The sequence below is a fragment of a genome, unplaced genomic scaffold, assembly GCF_019419815.1.
Source record: "Pyrus x bretschneideri cultivar Hongxiangsu unplaced genomic scaffold, Pyrus_bretschneideri_v1 Contig11, whole genome shotgun sequence".
Classification (NCBI taxonomy): Eukaryota; Viridiplantae; Streptophyta; class Magnoliopsida; order Rosales; family Rosaceae; genus Pyrus; species Pyrus x bretschneideri.
Window position 1 is genome coordinate 9128085 of NW_025999402.1, and position 18368 is coordinate 9146452.

The following is an 18368-nucleotide window of genomic DNA, read 5'->3' on the forward strand; positions in this document are numbered from 1 at the left end:
TCCGTTTGATCCTTCGTTGTTGGGTCCTTACAACAAATCTAATGTATCATTAATCCGGTGCACGGCGTGTGCGCAAGTGATGAATTTAGCAAAAAACCGTGACAAAATTGATGGATATGTTGACATGAATTGGAAGTTTATGGGCGCTCGAACCCAAACTAAAAGTTTGGAAACCTGTTGCGTCATTTACTTGAGTATTTACACATTCAAAGAGAGTATTACGCATTCAAAGGGAGTATTACGCATTCAAAGGCAAGTGTTGTAATTCTATTGGGATAAGGAATTAACCGTATGAGATTCAACCAAATATCTTACCTTGGATATTATCTTATTAGACGAAATCACACCTCAAAATTCACCAAATTTGTTGTTTCTCTGTGTTTGCCCCAGCTCTCTATTCTCTCTATAATTCATCAGTTAAATCAGGCCTACAACACGTATCATCCAAGATCAACTATACGACACCACTGTTTTTAAGTTTCTCATTGCTTTAAGACGTTCGTACGAGTTATCAAAGCACAAAAAAGATAGTTTTTGCAAACAAGTTATCAAAGCACAAAAGTGAAAGTTTGTATATACGCGTCAAACTGTGATAGGTTGAATCTCGAGCAATAGCACGAGTCTACCGGAACCCCTGTTAAACGACCCAGGAGTCTTTCGCACGTGCACGGGCGCACCACTACCGCCACTCAAACCGAAAGCTTCTTACGCTCCTCCTCCTTCGTCTTCCTTCCCCTCGTCGTCGGGACACCCAAAAATCAACACTTTCTCCTTCGAATTTATTCGGACAAGTAATCCTGTACAGCGAGGCCATGAAGATTGTTCGGAAGGACTATATTCCCGGCGGACCTGGCAGCGTTAAGGTAACTTATGATTGATTACTTCATAATTATTACTGTTAATATAGTGATTAGTTTTTGCTGTAAATCTGTAATTTTGATTTGAATTTTGGGTGAATTTTGAATTGGTGGGTGTGGCAGATGATACCGCTGGATTCCGATGATTTGTGGTATGCTTATAATTTGATTGCTCCGGGAGACACAGTCATGGCTGTCACTGTTAGGTAAAACCCTTTTTTTTCTCTTAACATTCTGATTTACTGATTAATTGTAGTTCTAATGTGTATTTACTTGTTACAAAACCAGCTGAATTCAAATTTAATAATTTAATTGGAGGAATTTGAACTTAATTATTAGCTGCGTTTAATTTGTTTCTAAAAGAAACTTTCGTTTTTTCTTTTTCGATCGAAATTTTTTTCTAGGAGTAAGCTTGAGTGAAAACATTAGTGTATTTGTACTTGTGATAACATTGTCTTAGAAATTGTAGGAAGAAAGGACAAGTTTTACTTTGCAATCAGTGCAAGTCGAATGTTTCGATAATTCTGAGTGTATTTTTTCTTATATTCGGAGATGGTATACGAATTCTTTTTTATTACGATATGCTCGGGAACCAGTTTGATTGGTCAACATGCATCCATTAGCAATTTTCATGACAACCGTATGCGTTGTGTAATAGGAAAGTTCTGAGAGAAGCGGCTGCTGGTGGAAGAGATGCAGAGCGCGTGAAGCTGAAGTTAGAAATCAAAGTCGAAGAGGTATGGAGAAATTTTTTCTCTAATTATGCTTTTTGTTCGGTGTTATGTACTTATTTTGTATGTTCCTTTTAGGTTGCTGATTATGACAAAGTAGGAGCTGTCTTGCGTATACGTGGGAAGAATATCTTGGAGAATGAATATGTAAAGGTGAATGTCGTCTTAAATTGAATTTAATACTGATCAATTGACAATTTTCAAGTTCTGCTCTAAGCTTCTCATCTTCCTAATGTAGATAGGAGCATTTCACACTTTGGAGCTTGAGCTGCACCGACCTTTTGTGTTAAGAAAGGTATGGTTTTTGTTGATCTGCACAAGTTTTTAACAATCCATATTTATTTTTCAGTGAATCTTTTGAGTTTCATGTGATATAAACCTGTTATGCAATGCATTGACTTGTGTCGTGCTATGTTGTATGTTTTATAGGATGTCTGGGACTCATTGGCCTTGCACGAACTCCATCAAGCTTCCGGTATATACTCTGTTTTGCCCCCCACCCTCCTCCTTTTCCCTCTGTTTATATATATTAAGAAAAATAAATAAACTCGTTAGATTCTTAAATTAATGTTACTCCTGTTTCTTGTGATATTGACCAATTTCTCTTTGAAATGTTATAATGCAAAACCTCCTCCTTTTTATAGCAATAGAGATTGATGTTTAGGTCTAATACTTACGTGATGCTCCTGTTTCTACGATTTTCAGATCCTGGTGCAAGTGCTGATCTAGCTGTAATTTTAATGCAAGAAGGATTAGCACATATTCTCCTTGTTGGTAAAAGGTGTGCCTTACTTCATTCCCAACATGATTCGTTTAAATGGTGATGAGTGATGGTGATGGTGCGGACCCGTTGTCCATCCCTATACATTACTCATATAGTTATTATTTTATACATTACTCATATGGTTATTATTTTCCTCTCTTTTCTGGTAGTTATTTGCATTAGGATCTTGGTCATATCCTTAAAATGTGTGTTAGGAAAACTGCATGACAGATTGGTTAAAATCTCTTCTTTATGAAATTGTGGATTTTGAAAATATTACTCAGAAAAGCTCAAAAGCCAAGATTGTGCACATGCACACTGTTATCCTGCATTACTTACCATGAACCTGAAATTATGACCTTATGAGACTAATGTTCTTGCAACTATTTCTATCAGTATGACAATTACTCGTTCACGAATAGAAACTTCGATTCCTCGCAAGCACGGACCTGGGATTGCAGGTTATGAATCGGTACGTTTTTCTTTTAGAATTTGTTTTTTTCTGAAATCAAGTTTTCTGATATTATTGCATTACTAATATCTTTCCATCTTTTGCAGGCTTTGAATAAATTCTTCGAGAATGTGTTGCAGGTAATTTCAAATTGAGTTTTTCCCGGAAGCTCCTCACACTGTCAAGCATAGCTTGCATCTAATGAGGCAGGTTTCTATATGTGATAGGCTTTCTTGAAGCACGTTGATTTCAGTGTTGTTCGGTGTGCTGTAATTGCAAGTCCAGGTTTCACAAAGGTGTGATATGACTTTGTATGAGCTTTTGAAACTCATTAGTGTGAAATTGTGAATTGCCTTGAGGCCTTATTTTACTAGTGGACTAGCACTACATATAGATCTTTCTTCTTAAATTAGTTACTTGTGGAGTCAGTCTTTACCTGGTCTTACGAACTGACTTATTATATAAAACAGTAAAACAATTTATTTGATATTAATTTGCATTCTTATCTGCTTCAGGATCAATTTCATCGTCACCTATTATTGGAGGCAGAAAGAAAACAGCTGAGAACTATTATTGAGAACAAGTCGCGGATAATTCTTGTGCACACAAGCTCGGGGTACAAGTATGGTCACATATTCAAACTACTACCATATTTGTGTTGTAAATGTTCTGGATTTCTTGTTCCTGTATCATTTTTATTTTTCAGTGTTCATTTTCCATTGCTGGAGTTGGGGTTACTTTTTAGCAATGAGCCGTGAACACATCATGTTTATAACTTTGTATTTTATAGGGTGACGGGATTTACCAGTTCATACATCCAGTACATGTGATACTTATTTACTCTTTATTATTTAATCTTGTTCCTCACTTGAAGAATCAATACACCATTTCAGTGATCGTTTATGCTTTTCAATCTTAATTTACAAGTGTGCATTTTATCTTCTTGCAATGACAGGCATAGCTTAAGGGAGGTTCTGGATGCTCCAAACATTATGAATATGATAAAAGATACTCAAGCAGCACAAGAGGTACAACACCCAACTTGGTTAATATTCGTAACTCCTTAATTGTCATTGCCAAAGTAAAGAAAAATAACATTGTATTGGACCCTTTCTTCTTCAGGTTAGAGTTCTGCAAGATTTCTTCGGCATGCTTTCAAATGTCAGGTTCTAAACTGAAATATGTGTTTCTTTAATTTAAAGTTATACTTGGATGCCAACTTACCATCCTTTGGAACAATGATTGGAGGCTTATTCTTGATAAGCATGTATACTAAGTCATTGATAGTTGAAGACCAAAAAATGTGGGTTGTACCTCTTATCGAGCACCGAAATTTGATTGATTTCATGATATCTAAGAAATCACTTAATACAGGTCATTGCAAAGGGATTTGTGTATAGGTAGGTAGGTAGATTCAAAAGAAGCTTTGAACATATCTGGTCATAGTAAGAAAACTAAGATAGGATGGAGAGTAACAGTTAAAAGGCAGCTTCAATTCAGTAGTTACTCCCTCCACCCTAAAAGTTAATATATGTGTCTATTAGTCTGTTGGAGGGATAAAATCTCTGTAATTTTTACCCGTAGATTTTTTGTGCTCGGAAGAAATCTTTATCTTATGTTCATCTATCTTTTTCTCCAACATTCTCAAGCATTTTAGCATAGTTATTGAATTATTTTTGTCATCGTGCAGGATCCAGATCGTGCATGCTATGGACCGAAGCATGTCGAAGTTGCTCATGAACGAATGGCTATCCAAACCCTTTTGATAACAGATGAACTCTTCAGGTTAGTTTAATTGTCTCTTCTTTACTATTAATGGACTGGTCCAAAAGATCCTTTTATTACTGGAGAAATGTAGTTTAAAGGCTGTAACAATAAGAATTTCTTGATGGACAGGAATGCCGATGTTGTAGCGAGGCAAAGGTATGCCACTCTAGTGAAATCAGTGAAGGATTCAGGGGGCACTGTTCATATATTTTCTTCTTTGCATGTTTCAGGAGAACGTAAGTATTTGCATCGTTCATACCAATGCTGCTTTAAGCATCTGACACTTTTTATAAAAAAATTTCCGGACCAAACTTTCTAATCATCTTATCATATGAACAGAGCTGGCACAAATAACCGGCATTGCTGCAATCCTTCGTTTCCCTCTACCCGACCTGGACGATATAGAGATGTAACGGAACAAGCGATCTGTTGAAATCATCAGCTTTGTGTTGTAACTTATATGTTATAGTTAGCCTTCAATTTGTTACACCTACACAAATAACAGTTGTAACGGGCTTATAGCAATTTCTTGTCATTTTCATTTATTTGACCACGACTCGTTAAAATGTTACGAGTATTGTTTATATCGTAATACGATAATCATATTGAGTGAAGTATATTTTTGACTTTAATTCGAGTACTCCCGGCTCTTTTAATTATCTTCAGGTGCTGTGGGTACACGAAAAACGGGGTGTTCCAAGTTGTGGTTGGTCCGAGAACTTTTGCCACCTGGTGTTACTAATTTCACGTATTATAGTAATAGTACTATAGTTGACACCGAGCATATTATCATGTTATGAAGTTGTATCGAAATTTCAGAACATCCCGTGGAGACGGCAAATCAATGAAAGTCAAAAGGGTTTGCTATCCAGAATTACAAGAGTAAATTCCATCTCCTAAATCTCCTAAAACAGGTGATATTTGACCAAGTTGGCTACAAACATAGGTGGTGAAACAAATGAATGGATAACCTACATTTTTGGGACTTTATAATTTGAGGGGCTATTTTAAGAGGAACTTCATGTGCGAATTCATCTGCATCCCGAAGAATGAGGGATAAAATTGAATTAACAGGAGATACAAAGATTGCAGTTTCTTTGTTTCTTTCATTTCCTCGTTAGAGTAATCCTCGAGAACGGAAGTGGTGGTTAGCTTTCTTAGGCTCGAATGCCATGAACAAATATCTTAAATTCACAGCATTACTTGGCTAAGAAGGTTAATTACCTCTCCGTAGATTGTTGTTTTTGAGGGGGGCTAAAGTATTTGTATGGTTCGAATGCTGTAGTACTTGCCCCCGCTACCACGGCAAAAGTTTGGTTTATTACCAAACCCTTTCTTGAAGAACAAGAAACAAGGAAAAAAGGAGAAAGAAAAACGTGTTTAGATTGTTGAAAAGATGTCGAGAGGGACTGTCGTGGTTGTAAGCGGGGTGAGGCAAAATGACGGAAACATCACCAACTTCGTGTTGGTGAATTGCCTGGTTGCTGCCTGGGCTGGTCTCCTCTTTGGTTACGACACAGGTTGCCCTCAAGCTCTTATCATCCGTATAATTTCCTTTTACATTTTTTACTAACATGTTATCAAAATACGTTTTTCACCGCAATCAATACAATGTTGATGTGCATCGGTTCGTTTTGCTTAGAGAATTTCTTTTAAAGAAGAAGGTATTTATGTAATGGTGGAAATGTTTTGCAGGAGGTGTGATTTCGAGGGAAGCTTTTCTGAGGAAGTTTTTTCCATCGGCATTCAAAGAAAGGGAAGCGGACAACGAAAACATGTACTGCAAACCGCAGAACCATCTGATGATTTTGTTCACCTCTTCTGTCTACATTGCAGCAATGGTATCCGCCCTGGTTGCTTCTCCAGTAACCAGGGCCTTCGGTCGAAACATTTCCATGCGCATTAGCGGCGCTACCTACTTGATCGGTGCCATCCTCAGTGCCGCTGCAGTGAACGCTGTAATGCTCATCATCGGTCGCATTTTCCTCGGCATTGGCATTGGTTTCGCCCTTCAGTCGAGTATAATCTTTTTGTCAGAAATGGCGCCGGCCTTTATCAGAGGAGCTCTCAACTTTATCCTCCAACTGAATGTGACAATTGGGATTTTAGTGGCGAATTTCGTCAACTATAGCGCCGGACATATAAAAGGTGGATGGGGAGGGAGAGTTTCTTTAGCATCGGCAATTATTCCGGCGCTACTGCTTTTGGTCGGGTCTCTCTTCCTGCCGGACACTCCCAATTCCATGCTTGACAGAGGCCAACCGGCTGACAAGGTAAAGAAACTGTTACAGAAGATTCACGGCACGTCAAATGTGGAGGTGGAGTTCCAAGACCTTGTTTTCGCCACCGCGGCTGCGAAAAAAGTAAACTCGCCGATGAAAAATCTCTTGTTTCATCCCAAGTATAGGCCTTACCTTGTCATGTGCATCTTTATTCCGATTTTCCAACAGGTCGCCGGCATCAACGCCATCACATTCTACGCGCCGACCCTATTCAAGAAATTAGGGTTCGGTCACAAGGCCTCACTTATGTCCAGCGCTATAACCGGAGTTGTGAACGTTGTTGCTACGTGTGTTTCTGTCGCGGGTGTGGACACATTCGGACGGAGGCCCTTGTTTCTTGTAGGCGGTGTACAAATGTTTATATGTCAAATAGCGGTGGCAGCGATGGTGGCGATCAAGTTTGGAATTTCGGGACATGGGAACATGTCGAAAAGCGAAGCGGATTTTTTGGTGATTTTAATTTGCTTCTACGTAGCAGCATTTGCTTGGTCTTGGGGGCCATTGGGATGGTTAGTACCAAGTGAAATATGCCCGTTGGAGGTGAGATCAGCAGCGCAAGCACTGAATGTGTCTGTCAACATGTTGTTCATGTTTGGAATTGCTCAATCTTCCCTCACTATGTTCTGCCACCTCAAGTTCGGTCTCTTCTTCCTCTTTGCCGGATTCGTGTTGATCATGACGGTTTTCGCGTTCTTTTTCGTGCCGGAGACGAAGAACGTTCGAATGGAAGCTATGGACAGTGTGTGGAGGGAGCATTGGTTCTGGGGGAGGTATGTACCCGAGCCGCAGGAGGTTTCTGACTGTGAGATGAATTAATCAAAAGATCATCGCATGTTAATTTTTTGACAAAGTTCTAGGGTGGACTTTAGGTGCAAGTTAAATGTACAAATTTACCATGTGTACTTTCTTTCTTTGTCCATAAATGAACTTGATGAGCATTGGTTTTGGGAGACTTTTTTTTATTGGGTTGTGCTATCCACACACCCTTTTTACTTCTCATACATTCTTTTAATTTATAGCCGTTAGATCGAATAAATTGAAGAAAATCAAATGATAGAAATTAATAAGGAGTGTGTGAGAAGTAAAAAGGGATGGGTGGATATCACACCCTTTTTTATTTTTAGGGTGATTTTGTGTAAAATCAATAAAAAGTTACAATATTAATAATATATCAACAATATTTATGTTAATTATAAATAAGTCAATCATGTATTGTGATACTTAAATGCATTTAAAATTAACAAAATTTGTTATTACAGCTGGCACCCACTTCAATCGACACTTCATTTTTCCATAGTTTTTATATCTTGGAATAAGTCAATACAGATCAACAGTGTCTTTCTTGATTCTGTTTTTTACATTTAGTTCTAGATACTGCATTGCAATGTCCATTTATTGGTTTCGTTTTTTTTTTTTTCCATCACTGACACAGCTTCTACATGTTCCTTTACATTTGGATTCAGACACAGCAATGCAAAGCCTCGTTTCATGGTTCTGTTTTTTACTTTTAGATTCAGACGTTGCAACGCAATGTCTGTTTCCTGATTCTATGTTTTTCATCACTCACACATCTCTTACACTTCACACATCGCACGACTCTAAGTTTTACATTTGAATTCATGAATCATTCTCTTAATTTCTCAATAGCTCCTTAGTGCTGGCCATCCAATGGGTGAGGAGGACATCGATCTTCTAATCCTTGCATCTTAGTAGACTGGTGTTGCCTACATACGACAGGTGAGGATCCAGTAATGCTTTACTAATGTATTGACTTGTATTTTACAACAAAAATTTCAGCGTGTCAGAATCAAATAATTTTCGGAAACTATCAAGTTATGAAAGTATAAATTGTAGAAATTGTATGTAAACAAGTTGTTTAGTGGATTGAGACAAAAGACAACAACGTAGTTTTGATGACTTAATAACACTTCTTGTTAATTCTTATGCAGCAGCGAATGGTCTTGTTATGTTAGTTGGTTCTTGGTTGTCAAGTTCGTTACCTTAATTGGTACTTAATCTTATTTTAACTAATTTTTTTGTCTTCTTTTGTGGCAACAACGTATATTTAAATCTAACAGTGTTTACACAAATTAATAATGACTTCATAAGTCTTGAGAGTGCACAATATTAATTTGTAAGCAAGCGTGGTTTTACTTAATTATACAAATTAAGAGGCCTTAATTAAAAATAATAATTCTATTTGAACTTGCAAAATTGATATATATTTTCTTAAATAAAAAGGGAACTAGCTAGTGGTCTCATTTTTATTTAAAAAATAATAAATTCACACATTGTCCATGTCTTCCAATCGAACGTTTGGAAATTATATATTAAAACTACCCTGCTTCTATTTAAAAATATTTTTTTAAAGCATAATGATTAGTGTCCATATAATGAATTTTCAAATGATAAGTATATTCCTACATATATTCCAAATACGGATGGAAATCCTCTCCGAATCCTCTTCGCGAGGACAAGATAGATTTTATCTGTTCATCGTACATCGTGCGGCTAGCTTTCGTTAGGTAATGTTTGTGTTTAGTTTTAAATAAAGAATTCAAAATGGTTTCTAACTGCATGATGCACAATAAATGAATAAGATGTGAGAATCTTATTCGAATGAGATCTAAATTCCAAAATTACAATTTACCAAATACTCAATAATTTTATTTTACTTTATTCTCACAGTTTTTTTTAATAAAGTAAGCAACACCAAACTAGCCCAAGTAGGGCAGGGGAAATTTGAAAATATAAACATTTTGAGAAGCACCTAACGAAATATAGCCTATGTTTTTCATGTGTTATAAAATTAACCAAAATTGAAGTGAAAAAGACTTAATTACCCGTAGGTTAAAACTCTCCTCCTCCTACCTCTACTGTTTGTCTCCTACGCTCCACGAGGTTGAAGAAAGAGAAAGCATTCATTTTTGCAGAAGAATCTCCCAAATCCAATCCAACACAACACTTTCTCATTTCCTTGCCCTAAACTGAATTCCTTAAGGGAGGAAGACAGTAATATCAAATATTAGATAATTTATGTTACGTACTCAAGTTCAAGGGAAGAGCCCAACTCAAAAGACTAGCTTGATAGGTGGGAGGACCCCAATGACTTAAGTACCACTACACTATTTTCTGGTGTAGCCCATGTGGAATCATAACATCACACCACCCTTCGGAATAACCGACGCCAACGGCGGCCCTTACTCTGGTGGCTTTCACTCTGAATGGCGGCGCAACCTTTGGTCGTCCCGTTAAGGTAGCCCTTTCCAGATTGCCCCCTCTGCAGGGTCGGGACCCGACGCCCACGGAGTTCCTTACTTTGGTGGCTTTCACTTTTAATGGCAGTGCACCCTTTGGTCGTCCCGTTAAGGTAGGCCTTTCCAGGTCTCCCCCTCCGCAGCGTCGGAACCCAGGCTCTGATACGAATGTTAGGTACTCAAACCCAAGAGAAGAGCCCAACCCAAAAGACTAGCCTGATAGGTGGGAGGACCCAAGGACTTAAGTACCACTACACCATTTTTGGTGTAGCCGATGTGGGATCATAACAATTTAGATCATGATAGCATGTATTGCTCTTCCTCTCTGACTCGTAACTTTTCGGATACAGATAGGTACTGGATCAGATTGATTTTCAAATTGTAACCGTAATCCTATTGTTTTCTTGCGTTTTCTCAGCATCCAAACAATCAATGTTTCCATTATGTGCGTGCAGATTCTGGGCAACCAATCGATTGAAGGTTTTGATTCGAAATCAATTGAGGGATTGAGATTGAGATTAGCATTGAGAAATTAGGTGCGTAGGGATTTGGATCCTCTCTTGAGAAGATGGTCCGAATCCCTCTAACCAGATAACAAAGGTCGTTGGATTTTGATCCAACGGCTACAAACAGGGAGTCCCTTTAAAAGTTATAATAATTGTAGTTGTTGAATTTTGATCCAACGGTCCATGTTATATGGTCAGGAGGATTCGGACCCCCTGCTCAGGAGAGGATCCAAATCCAGGTACATAGGAGACAAACAGCCGAGGTAGGAGGAAAAGAAAGAGTTAACTTGTGGGTAACTAAGTCCTTTCATTTCAATTTTGGTTAATTTGATAACAAATGGAAAACATAGGCTATATTTCATTATGTGGTTCTCAAAATGGTTATGTTTCCATATTTACGATAGAAAAATCACGAGCTGGTGGTTCAATGTAAATGACGAAGTACGAGACTTCTTTAAAATTAAAAATTGGAGGTCTCAGGTTTGAAACGCTCTGCTGATATGGAAGCCAGACTTGTGGTCAGGAAGAGTCTGAAATAATGTTTCGGTAACTCTTTCTATCTCTTGAAAGTGATGGATAATGGTGGTTTGCACCAATAGTCTACTTTAAAAACAAAAAAACAAAAAAAAATTCCGATAGGCCAGCCAGGGTTTAGGTTTATGGGCAACTACTACTTGAACCCTAAACCCTGTCATTGAACATCAAATCAGTGACGTCAGCCTGTTCGACCGTCGTTCTGGGGCTGTGGCGTGAAGCAAAGGCCGGCAGATAAGTCGACGAACCAACCATGGAACTTTGCTTGGGAGATGGCGGGGTAGATAGCAACGCCCTCGTATTGCCAGCCAAGAGAGGGAACAAAAGGAAGGTCACCAATCAGGTGAAAAACTGAAACTAATTTACTGATATCACTGCCTTCTTTCTTTTCTGTCAATGAATTCCAATTAATTTGTTCCTGAATCTAATTTGATTTCACCCTAGGAGTGTGGAAAACCCACTAAAAGAAGAAAAGCGCCAACGGTTAGCAAATCCCAGCGGAGGAGGCTCAAGAAGTTGGAGGTTCGTTGGTTTATCTGTCTGCGTTTTCGATTTGTTTTGATCTTTGTTTCGTTCTTCGCTTAATTTGATTTTACCGTAGGGGAGTGGAAAACCCAATAAATCAAAAGCACCAATGGTTAGCAAATCCCAGCAGAGGAAGCTGAAGAAGTTGGAGGTGTGTTGGTGTATGTACCTGTACATTTTCGTTTTGTTTCATTTCGGTTCTCTCTTAAGTTGATTTGGATTTGGAATGGTTTGCTGTGTTTTAATTCTTCAGGATGAGAAGGAAAAAGCCCTTTCAATCTCCAAAAGCATTGAGGCCTTAGAGTACGCCTACATATACCTTCCTTGCTCCCTCCCCTCTTCTTGTTTGATATACAGATGGGGTTTGATGAAATTAATTTTGTGTTGTTTACGTTTATCAGGAAATATGAGCTTCCAGAGGCTGCATATTCTCTTCTGCAGTCTTCAAAGAACATTGGCAAGGTTTGTATTTGCCAGTTTAATCAAATTTTGATGCATTTCTTTATTCATAATAGGAGTTTCATTCTGTTTAATTACTATGTTTTTAGGTTGAGTCTAAAAAGGAGAAACGTCAGAAGGCCGTACTATTTTCCAAAGCTGGCTTTGAAGCTTTCATGACTGACCCCCAACCATTTAACAAGGTAGATAGAGACCATACTTGTAGTGAAAGTGAACCTGAGGTAGAAAAAACTCAATCAAGGCGGGATATTGCCAAGAATGACCTGGTGCAGTCAAAGTTATTACAAAAAGAAATCCAAAAGAAGACATCTTTTTCATTGGACTCATCTCAGGGTCAAGTTTGTGGCAGAGGGCAAGGCGTCAATGGCGGAACTGCTGCTGCCTCGTCAGTTATTACAAATGCTATTAACAACAAACTTGAAATGTCTTTGCAACAAGATACAAACGTTTCTCCCACTTCATGTGTGAATGGTGATAATGAAATATCAAAGACAGTATGTTTCTCTTCATCACATTATGAGTTCTTCAAAGTATCTTTTCTTCATGTTATTCATTTTGCTAACTGATTACATCAAATCCCATTATTGGTTGATGCATCTTAAAAAGGAAATTTTTGTTGCTCTTTGGGCATATATTCTATTGTAGCGATACTCCCTCCTTCTCAGTTGAGAATAACAACAGGAACAAACAAATAATGGCCTATGATCAATCCGATATCACATTGGATTTTGGATAAGTAGTAAGGGTAACAAACTAACAATGTGCAAGACACAATCAACATGCTATACTTTACTGTGTAACAGTAGTTAGAACTGTGGTATTACAATTTTTTGTATATCTGGCTGACATTCATTTATATATGACTGCTACCAACTAACTGTACCTGGGGATGGATTTGCATAGGACCACATAAAAGAGACACCAAAAGCAAATGTCAGCAGGGTGAGTAAATCATCAATTTCTCCTGCACCGAGGCCTCTAATTTCCCCAACCATAGTGCACGTATCAAGACCTGAGGAAGTTGAAAACACAAGGAAGGATCTCCCTATAATAATGATGGAGCAGGAGGTAATGGAGGCTGTTAATGACCATTCCACTGTTATTATATGCGGAGAGACTGGTTGTGGTAAAACCACCCAAGTTCCTCAGGTAGGTTTATTTCTATATTATTGTTTTTATATTTATCTTTACTGTGTATGCTTGATCTTGATTTCCTTTACTCTCCTAATTCCTACATTTTGGTTCACATATTGCAGTTTCTTTTTGAAGCTGGCTTTGGTTCTAGTTCCTCTTCTGTACGAAGTGGTATAATTGGTGTTACTCAACCTCGCCGTGTTGCAGTCCTTGCTACTGCTAAGCGTGTGGCATATGAGCTTGGTCTTCATTTAGGTAAAGAGGTTGGGTTTCAAGTTAGGTATGACAAAAGGATTGGTGAAAGTTGCTCCATCAAATTCATGACAGATGGAATATTACTACGAGAACTTCAGGTTCAATAGCCAAGCAGTTTTTTCTATGCATATCATGATATAAATAACTGTGCATCAAACAATTACCTTTTCGCTACTTGTCCTCTGTGTGTGTGCGCATGTACGTGTGTGATCAGAATTTTTAGGCCAAACTATTTGCACATAATGTTACATCTGTATAGGTTTAGTTTTGAGGGGAACATGATAAACAGATGGTTTTAGATAATGGAATTAGACCAACAATATCATTCCTTTTTTTGCTTGAAAGTAACACCCCCTTCTTCTCGCTCACATTCCTTGCTTGTTTCTCTCATCTTATCAAAAAGCCAACAAAGGATAAGAATGAAGCCATTAATGTCAAGTTGCAGTATTATGATATATATGCATGTATATATTTATATACATACTATTGAACCATGAGGATGGAATTACTAGATCATTAAATATTATTTGCACAATATACTTTAGCATGAAGACGTTCAAATGGGCCACTTTTATTCAGTCCTGAACTGAACATATAATGGTTTTGGTTTTCCCCCTTTCTCAATTGTACGAGGATTGATCGTTACTTCTTGGGATCAATTTCCATCTTTTTTTTTGCTGTCACGTTTATGCAATATATGTTCAGCGTAGTTAAAGCAAGCTCTTTTTTTTTTTTGGTACAGAATGACTTTTTGTTGAAGCGATACTCTGTCATAATTCTTGATGAGGCTCATGAGCGGAGCTTGAACACCGACATACTTATTGGAATGCTTTCACGTGTAATTCGTACTCGCGAGGTGAAACTCAATAATGTTTATTGCCAAGAATTTTGTTAGTCAAGGCTTTTGACCCTTTTATTGTACTGATTTGCATCTGGTGGCAGGAAAGATATGCAGAGCAGCAAAAAGAAATGCTTTCAGGAAGAACTATAAGTCCTGATCAAAGGATTTTTCCATTGAAGCTTGTTCTGATGAGTGCCACCTTGCGAGTGGAAGACTTCATTTCTGGTAAAAAGCTTTTTCATGATCCCCCACCAGTTATAGAAGTTCCCACCAGACAGTTTCCTGTATCCATTCACTTCTCAAAGAGAACTAAGGAAAAGGATTATATTGAGCAAGCATATAAAAAAGTCTTGGCAATTCACAAGAGGCTGCCACATGGGGGAATACTTGTGTTTGTCACTGGGCAGAGGGAAGTAGAGTACTTGTGCCAAAAACTGCGTAGAGCTTCAAAGGCACAGATTATAAAAACATCTAAAGGAGATAAGAGGAGTGATGCCAGTGAAGTTTCTGAAATAAATTCTGCTGAGGAAATAGACATGAAGGAGATTAATGAAGCGTTTGAGGTTCATGGAAGTTCAGAGGGCCATCAGACTGATAGATTTAGCTCTATTGATGAAGATCAATATGATGTAGATGAGGATGAGTTGGATGCCTCATATGATTCAGAAACAGGGAGTGAACTGGAAAGTTTTGGCGAGGATGGGGATTCATTGTTCCATGATATCCCTGAAAATGATAGTAATGTTGCTAAAGTTTTAGGAGAGGAGCGGGGAATTGCTTCACTGAAAGCCGCTTTTGAAGCTTTAGCTGGAAAAACTTCTTTAAACTCCAACTCTGATGTGAAAGAACCTATTTCAGATACTGTAGACTCTTGCAATCCTAGCATGGGAAAAAAGTGTGGGTTTGAAAACAATGATTATCCTGGCGGATTGCATGTTCTCCCTCTTTATGCAATGCTGCCTGCGGCAGCTCAACTTCGTGTATTTGAAGAAGTCAAGGAAGGAGAACGTCTTGTTGTTGTGGCCACTAATGTGGCTGAAACCTCTTTAACTATACCTGGGATAAAGTATGTTGTCGATACTGGAAAAGAGAAAGTGAAGAACTACAATTCCTCAAGTGGCATGGAAACATATGAAGTACAGTGGATAAGTAAGGCATCGGCTGCTCAGCGTGCAGGAAGAGCGGGAAGAACCGGGCCTGGCCACTGTTACCGTCTGTATTCTTCTGCAGCATATAGTAACATATTTCCTGATTTTTCTCTGGCTGAAATATCTAAGGTCCCTGTGGATGGTGTTGTCCTTCTCATGAAATCCATGAATATTGACAAGGTAGGTGCAAAATGTGTTTTAGTGTTAGGTCTATATCTCTTATAATCTTCTAGCTGTCTTGTTTTTCATGTTAACAATTTACAACAGTGGGTACACATATACTGATCCCTAAGATATTGATGTACCATAAAACATTTTTAAGTTGTTTTTCAGTAACTTGATTTGTGGGGGGTGTGCATTTTCCGACTATGCATAAAATTGACAATACTGACCTCATGGGGTTAGGTGTGGTATCTAATTGGCTGTAGATGTATCGTCCATCTTCTTTTGTTCATGGTTTTGGATGGTTCTTACTAGGTTTTAGGCAGTGTTTTGTTTCACCTGAACGTATGTTAATTTTTTTTTTATCTTGATGCTATTTGGTAATAATGTTTTATATGGTCTTATTTATGCTTCCTCTTTTACGCCTGGACTGGTGTTATACTATGTGACCTTGTTTTTTGGGCATCCAGGTATCCAATTTTCCATTTCCAACTCCTCCAGATGGTGCTGCCTTGGATGAAGCAGAGCGTTGCTTGAAGATTCTTCAAGCACTTGACAAAGGTGGAAGACTGACACCTCTAGGGAGGGCCATGGCTCATTACCCCATGAGTCCTCGCCACGCTAGGATGCTCCTTACTGTTATTCAAGTCCTGAGTAAGAAGAAGAGTTCCGGAGCTAATTTAGTGCTAGCATACGCAGTTGCAGCAGCTGCTGCTTTGAGTTTGTCAAATCCTTTTGTAAGGCAGTTTGAAGATAGCCACAAAGAAAGCCATGAATTAAACATGGACGGGAACATTAAAGTTATAGACAAGCTAGAGAAATTGGGGAGGAAGAAACTAAAAGAAACTGTGAAAATGTTCCGTGAAAAATTTTCTAATCCCAGCAGCGATGCTCTGTCCGTAGCTTTTGCTTTGCAGTGCTATGAACTTGCAGAGAGCCCAGTGGAATTCTGTAATGCCAACGGTCTACACCCAAAAACAATGGAGGAGATGTCCAAGCTGAGAAAGCAACTACTCCAGCTTGTCTTTAATCAAAGTGGTGTTTCTGGTGGCGAGAATGACTTTTCATGTACTTTTGGAAGTCGGGAAGATGTTGAACATGTTTGGAGGGTTTCCCATGGTAAGATCCCTCTTTCATTGTATGAGGAAGAGCTCCTACGCCAAGCTATCTGTGCTGGTTGGGCAGATAGGGTTGCGAAACGCATTAGAGGAAGTTCAGGGTCATCTGAAGGAGATAGAAAAGTTCATGCAGTTCGATATCAAGCCTGCATGCTTAAAGAGAGAGTGTTTCTCCACCGTTGGTCGTCTGTTTCTAATTCAGCCCCCGAGTTTCTGGTATACAGTGAGTTGATACAGACAAGACGTCCTTACATGCACGGTGTTACTAGTGTAAAAACAGAATGGCTTGTTGAGTATGCTCGGTCTCTGTGCACTTTCTCGGCACCCCGGACGGATACCAAACCTTACTATGAGCCTCTTAATGACCGAGTATTACATTATGTCATTCCAGCCTTTGGTCCTCATTTATGGGAGCTTCCACTGCATACTGATCCTATTGAAGACTATAAAGACCGAGTGTCTGTTTTCGCTTATGGTTTGCTGAACGGCCAGGTGTTGCCATGTTTAAGATGTGTTCTCGAGTCTATGGCCGCCCCTCCTGCTACTGTTTTAAGGCCAGAGGCAGCAGGTCAAGCACGGGTAGGGAATCTTTTGGCCAAGCTGAGAATGAAAAAGATAGACAGTTGTGCTATGTTAAGAAAGGTCTGGAAGGAGAATCCCAGCGAATTGAAAACAGAAATGCTGGACTGGTTTCAAGAGAGTTTCCGCCGCAAGAATTTTGAAACTCTTTGGTCGCAAATGCACATTGAAGTTCTTTTAGAGCCTGAAGAACGATTCCCCAAGACATGGAGGAAAGCAAAAGTGAAAAAATAGAAGTGCTGGTTTGCAAGTTTGGCCAGCATACCGACCATGTTTTTTCAACACTAGATACTTGTTGATGGTCTAAGTGGTACTCAACCAGGCTAATGTTGTTTCAAACAGGGCAGTATCCAACAAAATTTCGGCCTTGCAGTTTCAGCTTCTGTTGGCCATCATTGTATGATTCACATGCATCAAAAATGAAATCCAGGACATTGTTTTGCGTAATACGAGCATAGAATTCGTTTCTAACTATTGAAACACCCCTGGTGATCGAACTGGCGTACTTGTTGAGGTTCTCTATTATTGTATCAGAGAGTAATTCAACAAGTGTGTCAAAGTCCACGTTTCTAGAGAGCATTACTCCATTAATTAAAAATGGTTTGCAAATTCAAAAGTTGCTTTGATAAAAGGGGGAGAATAGTAGAAAAGATAAAAGAAAAAGAAGAAGAAAGAGATGGGTGGTGGATCCGTCGATCATTCAGGAATTAGCATCTCTCTCCCTCTCTGTAATTTAGTGGCATCCCTTAAAGCAAGGCTGCATCCCCACGTGCCCTCCATTTCCCTGGTGATTTGATCTAATACATTTGGATTATTTGTTTTCTTTTCTGTACAAGTACATATAGGCCGAGTATATTAATTTTTTTTTCTTCTTAGAATATCAGTAGTTAGTTTCGTCACAATAATCTACTTTTTAAGGGATCAAAAAGACTCGTCACATTCCAACCCAACCCAATATCCCCTCTCCCTCTCTCTCTCACATTCTAGCACACACATGTA

The 18368-nt window shown here is 38.7% G+C and overlaps 3 protein-coding genes across 4 annotated transcripts; all 3 read left to right on the plus strand.

Moving 5' to 3' along the window:
• Window positions 1-523: 523 nt before the first annotated feature.
• LOC103930379 (protein PELOTA 1) lies at window positions 524-5201 on the plus strand. Its single transcript, XM_009339706.3, has 16 exons — window positions 524-863; window positions 981-1063; window positions 1516-1594; window positions 1667-1741; window positions 1827-1883; window positions 2018-2063; window positions 2294-2369; window positions 2748-2823; window positions 2910-2942; window positions 3030-3098; window positions 3318-3424; window positions 3758-3830; window positions 3925-3963; window positions 4493-4587; window positions 4699-4805; window positions 4909-5201. Exons 1-16 carry the CDS (start codon window positions 813-815, stop codon window positions 4980-4982), a joined length of 1140 nt encoding a protein of 379 aa, XP_009337981.2. The 5' UTR covers window positions 524-812; the 3' UTR covers window positions 4983-5201.
• A 536-nt stretch (window positions 5202-5737) lies between these two features.
• Window positions 5738-7807, plus strand: LOC103930409 (sugar transport protein 10-like). The gene is made up of 2 exons (XM_009339747.3): window positions 5738-6089; window positions 6265-7807. The coding sequence occupies exons 1-2, from the start codon at window positions 5966-5968 to the stop codon at window positions 7665-7667; spliced, it is 1527 nt and encodes a 508-aa protein (XP_009338022.2). The 5' UTR covers window positions 5738-5965; the 3' UTR covers window positions 7668-7807.
• Window positions 7808-11290: 3483 nt separating this feature from the next.
• Window positions 11291-18191, plus strand: LOC125473877 (ATP-dependent RNA helicase DEAH13-like). 2 transcript variants are annotated; one of them, XM_048577260.1, is made up of 11 exons: window positions 11291-11491; window positions 11593-11670; window positions 11750-11824; window positions 11927-11976; window positions 12075-12135; window positions 12222-12626; window positions 13036-13281; window positions 13389-13619; window positions 14264-14377; window positions 14464-15690; window positions 16143-18191. In XM_048577260.1, exons 1-11 carry the CDS (start codon window positions 11402-11404, stop codon window positions 17601-17603), a joined length of 4038 nt encoding a protein of 1345 aa, XP_048433217.1. In that variant the 5' UTR covers window positions 11291-11401; the 3' UTR covers window positions 17604-18191. The 2 variants fall into 2 exon arrangements, with proteins under 2 accessions (XP_048433217.1, XP_048433218.1); XM_048577261.1 differs by lacking the exon at window positions 11750-11824.
• Window positions 18192-18368: the final 177 nt, after the last annotated feature.

What these genes read in the sequence shown, in the direction of transcription:
- LOC103930379 (XM_009339706.3), top strand. Translation starts at nt 813, where the DNA reads ATGAAGATTGTTCGGAAGGACTATATTCCCGGCGGACCTGGCAGCGTT. An exon ending in GACCTTTTGTGTTAAGAAAG is followed by an intron (nt 1,884 to 2,017) that starts GTATGGTTTTTG and finishes TATGTTTTATAG; the next exon opens with GATGTCTGGGACTCATTGGC. An exon ending in TCTTCGAGAATGTGTTGCAG is followed by an intron (nt 2,943 to 3,029) that starts GTAATTTCAAAT and finishes TATATGTGATAG; the next exon opens with GCTTTCTTGAAGCACGTTGA.
- LOC103930409 (XM_009339747.3), top strand. Translation starts at nt 5,966, where the DNA reads ATGTCGAGAGGGACTGTCGTGGTTGTAAGCGGGGTGAGGCAAAATGAC. An exon ending in CCTCTTTGGTTACGACACAG is followed by an intron (nt 6,090 to 6,264) that starts GTTGCCCTCAAG and finishes AATGTTTTGCAG; the next exon opens with GAGGTGTGATTTCGAGGGAA.
- LOC125473877 (XM_048577260.1), top strand. Translation starts at nt 11,402, where the DNA reads ATGGAACTTTGCTTGGGAGATGGCGGGGTAGATAGCAACGCCCTCGTA. An exon ending in AAAAGCATTGAGGCCTTAGA is followed by an intron (nt 11,977 to 12,074) that starts GTACGCCTACAT and finishes TACGTTTATCAG; the next exon opens with GAAATATGAGCTTCCAGAGG. An exon ending in CTTCAAAGAACATTGGCAAG is followed by an intron (nt 12,136 to 12,221) that starts GTTTGTATTTGC and finishes CTATGTTTTTAG; the next exon opens with GTTGAGTCTAAAAAGGAGAA.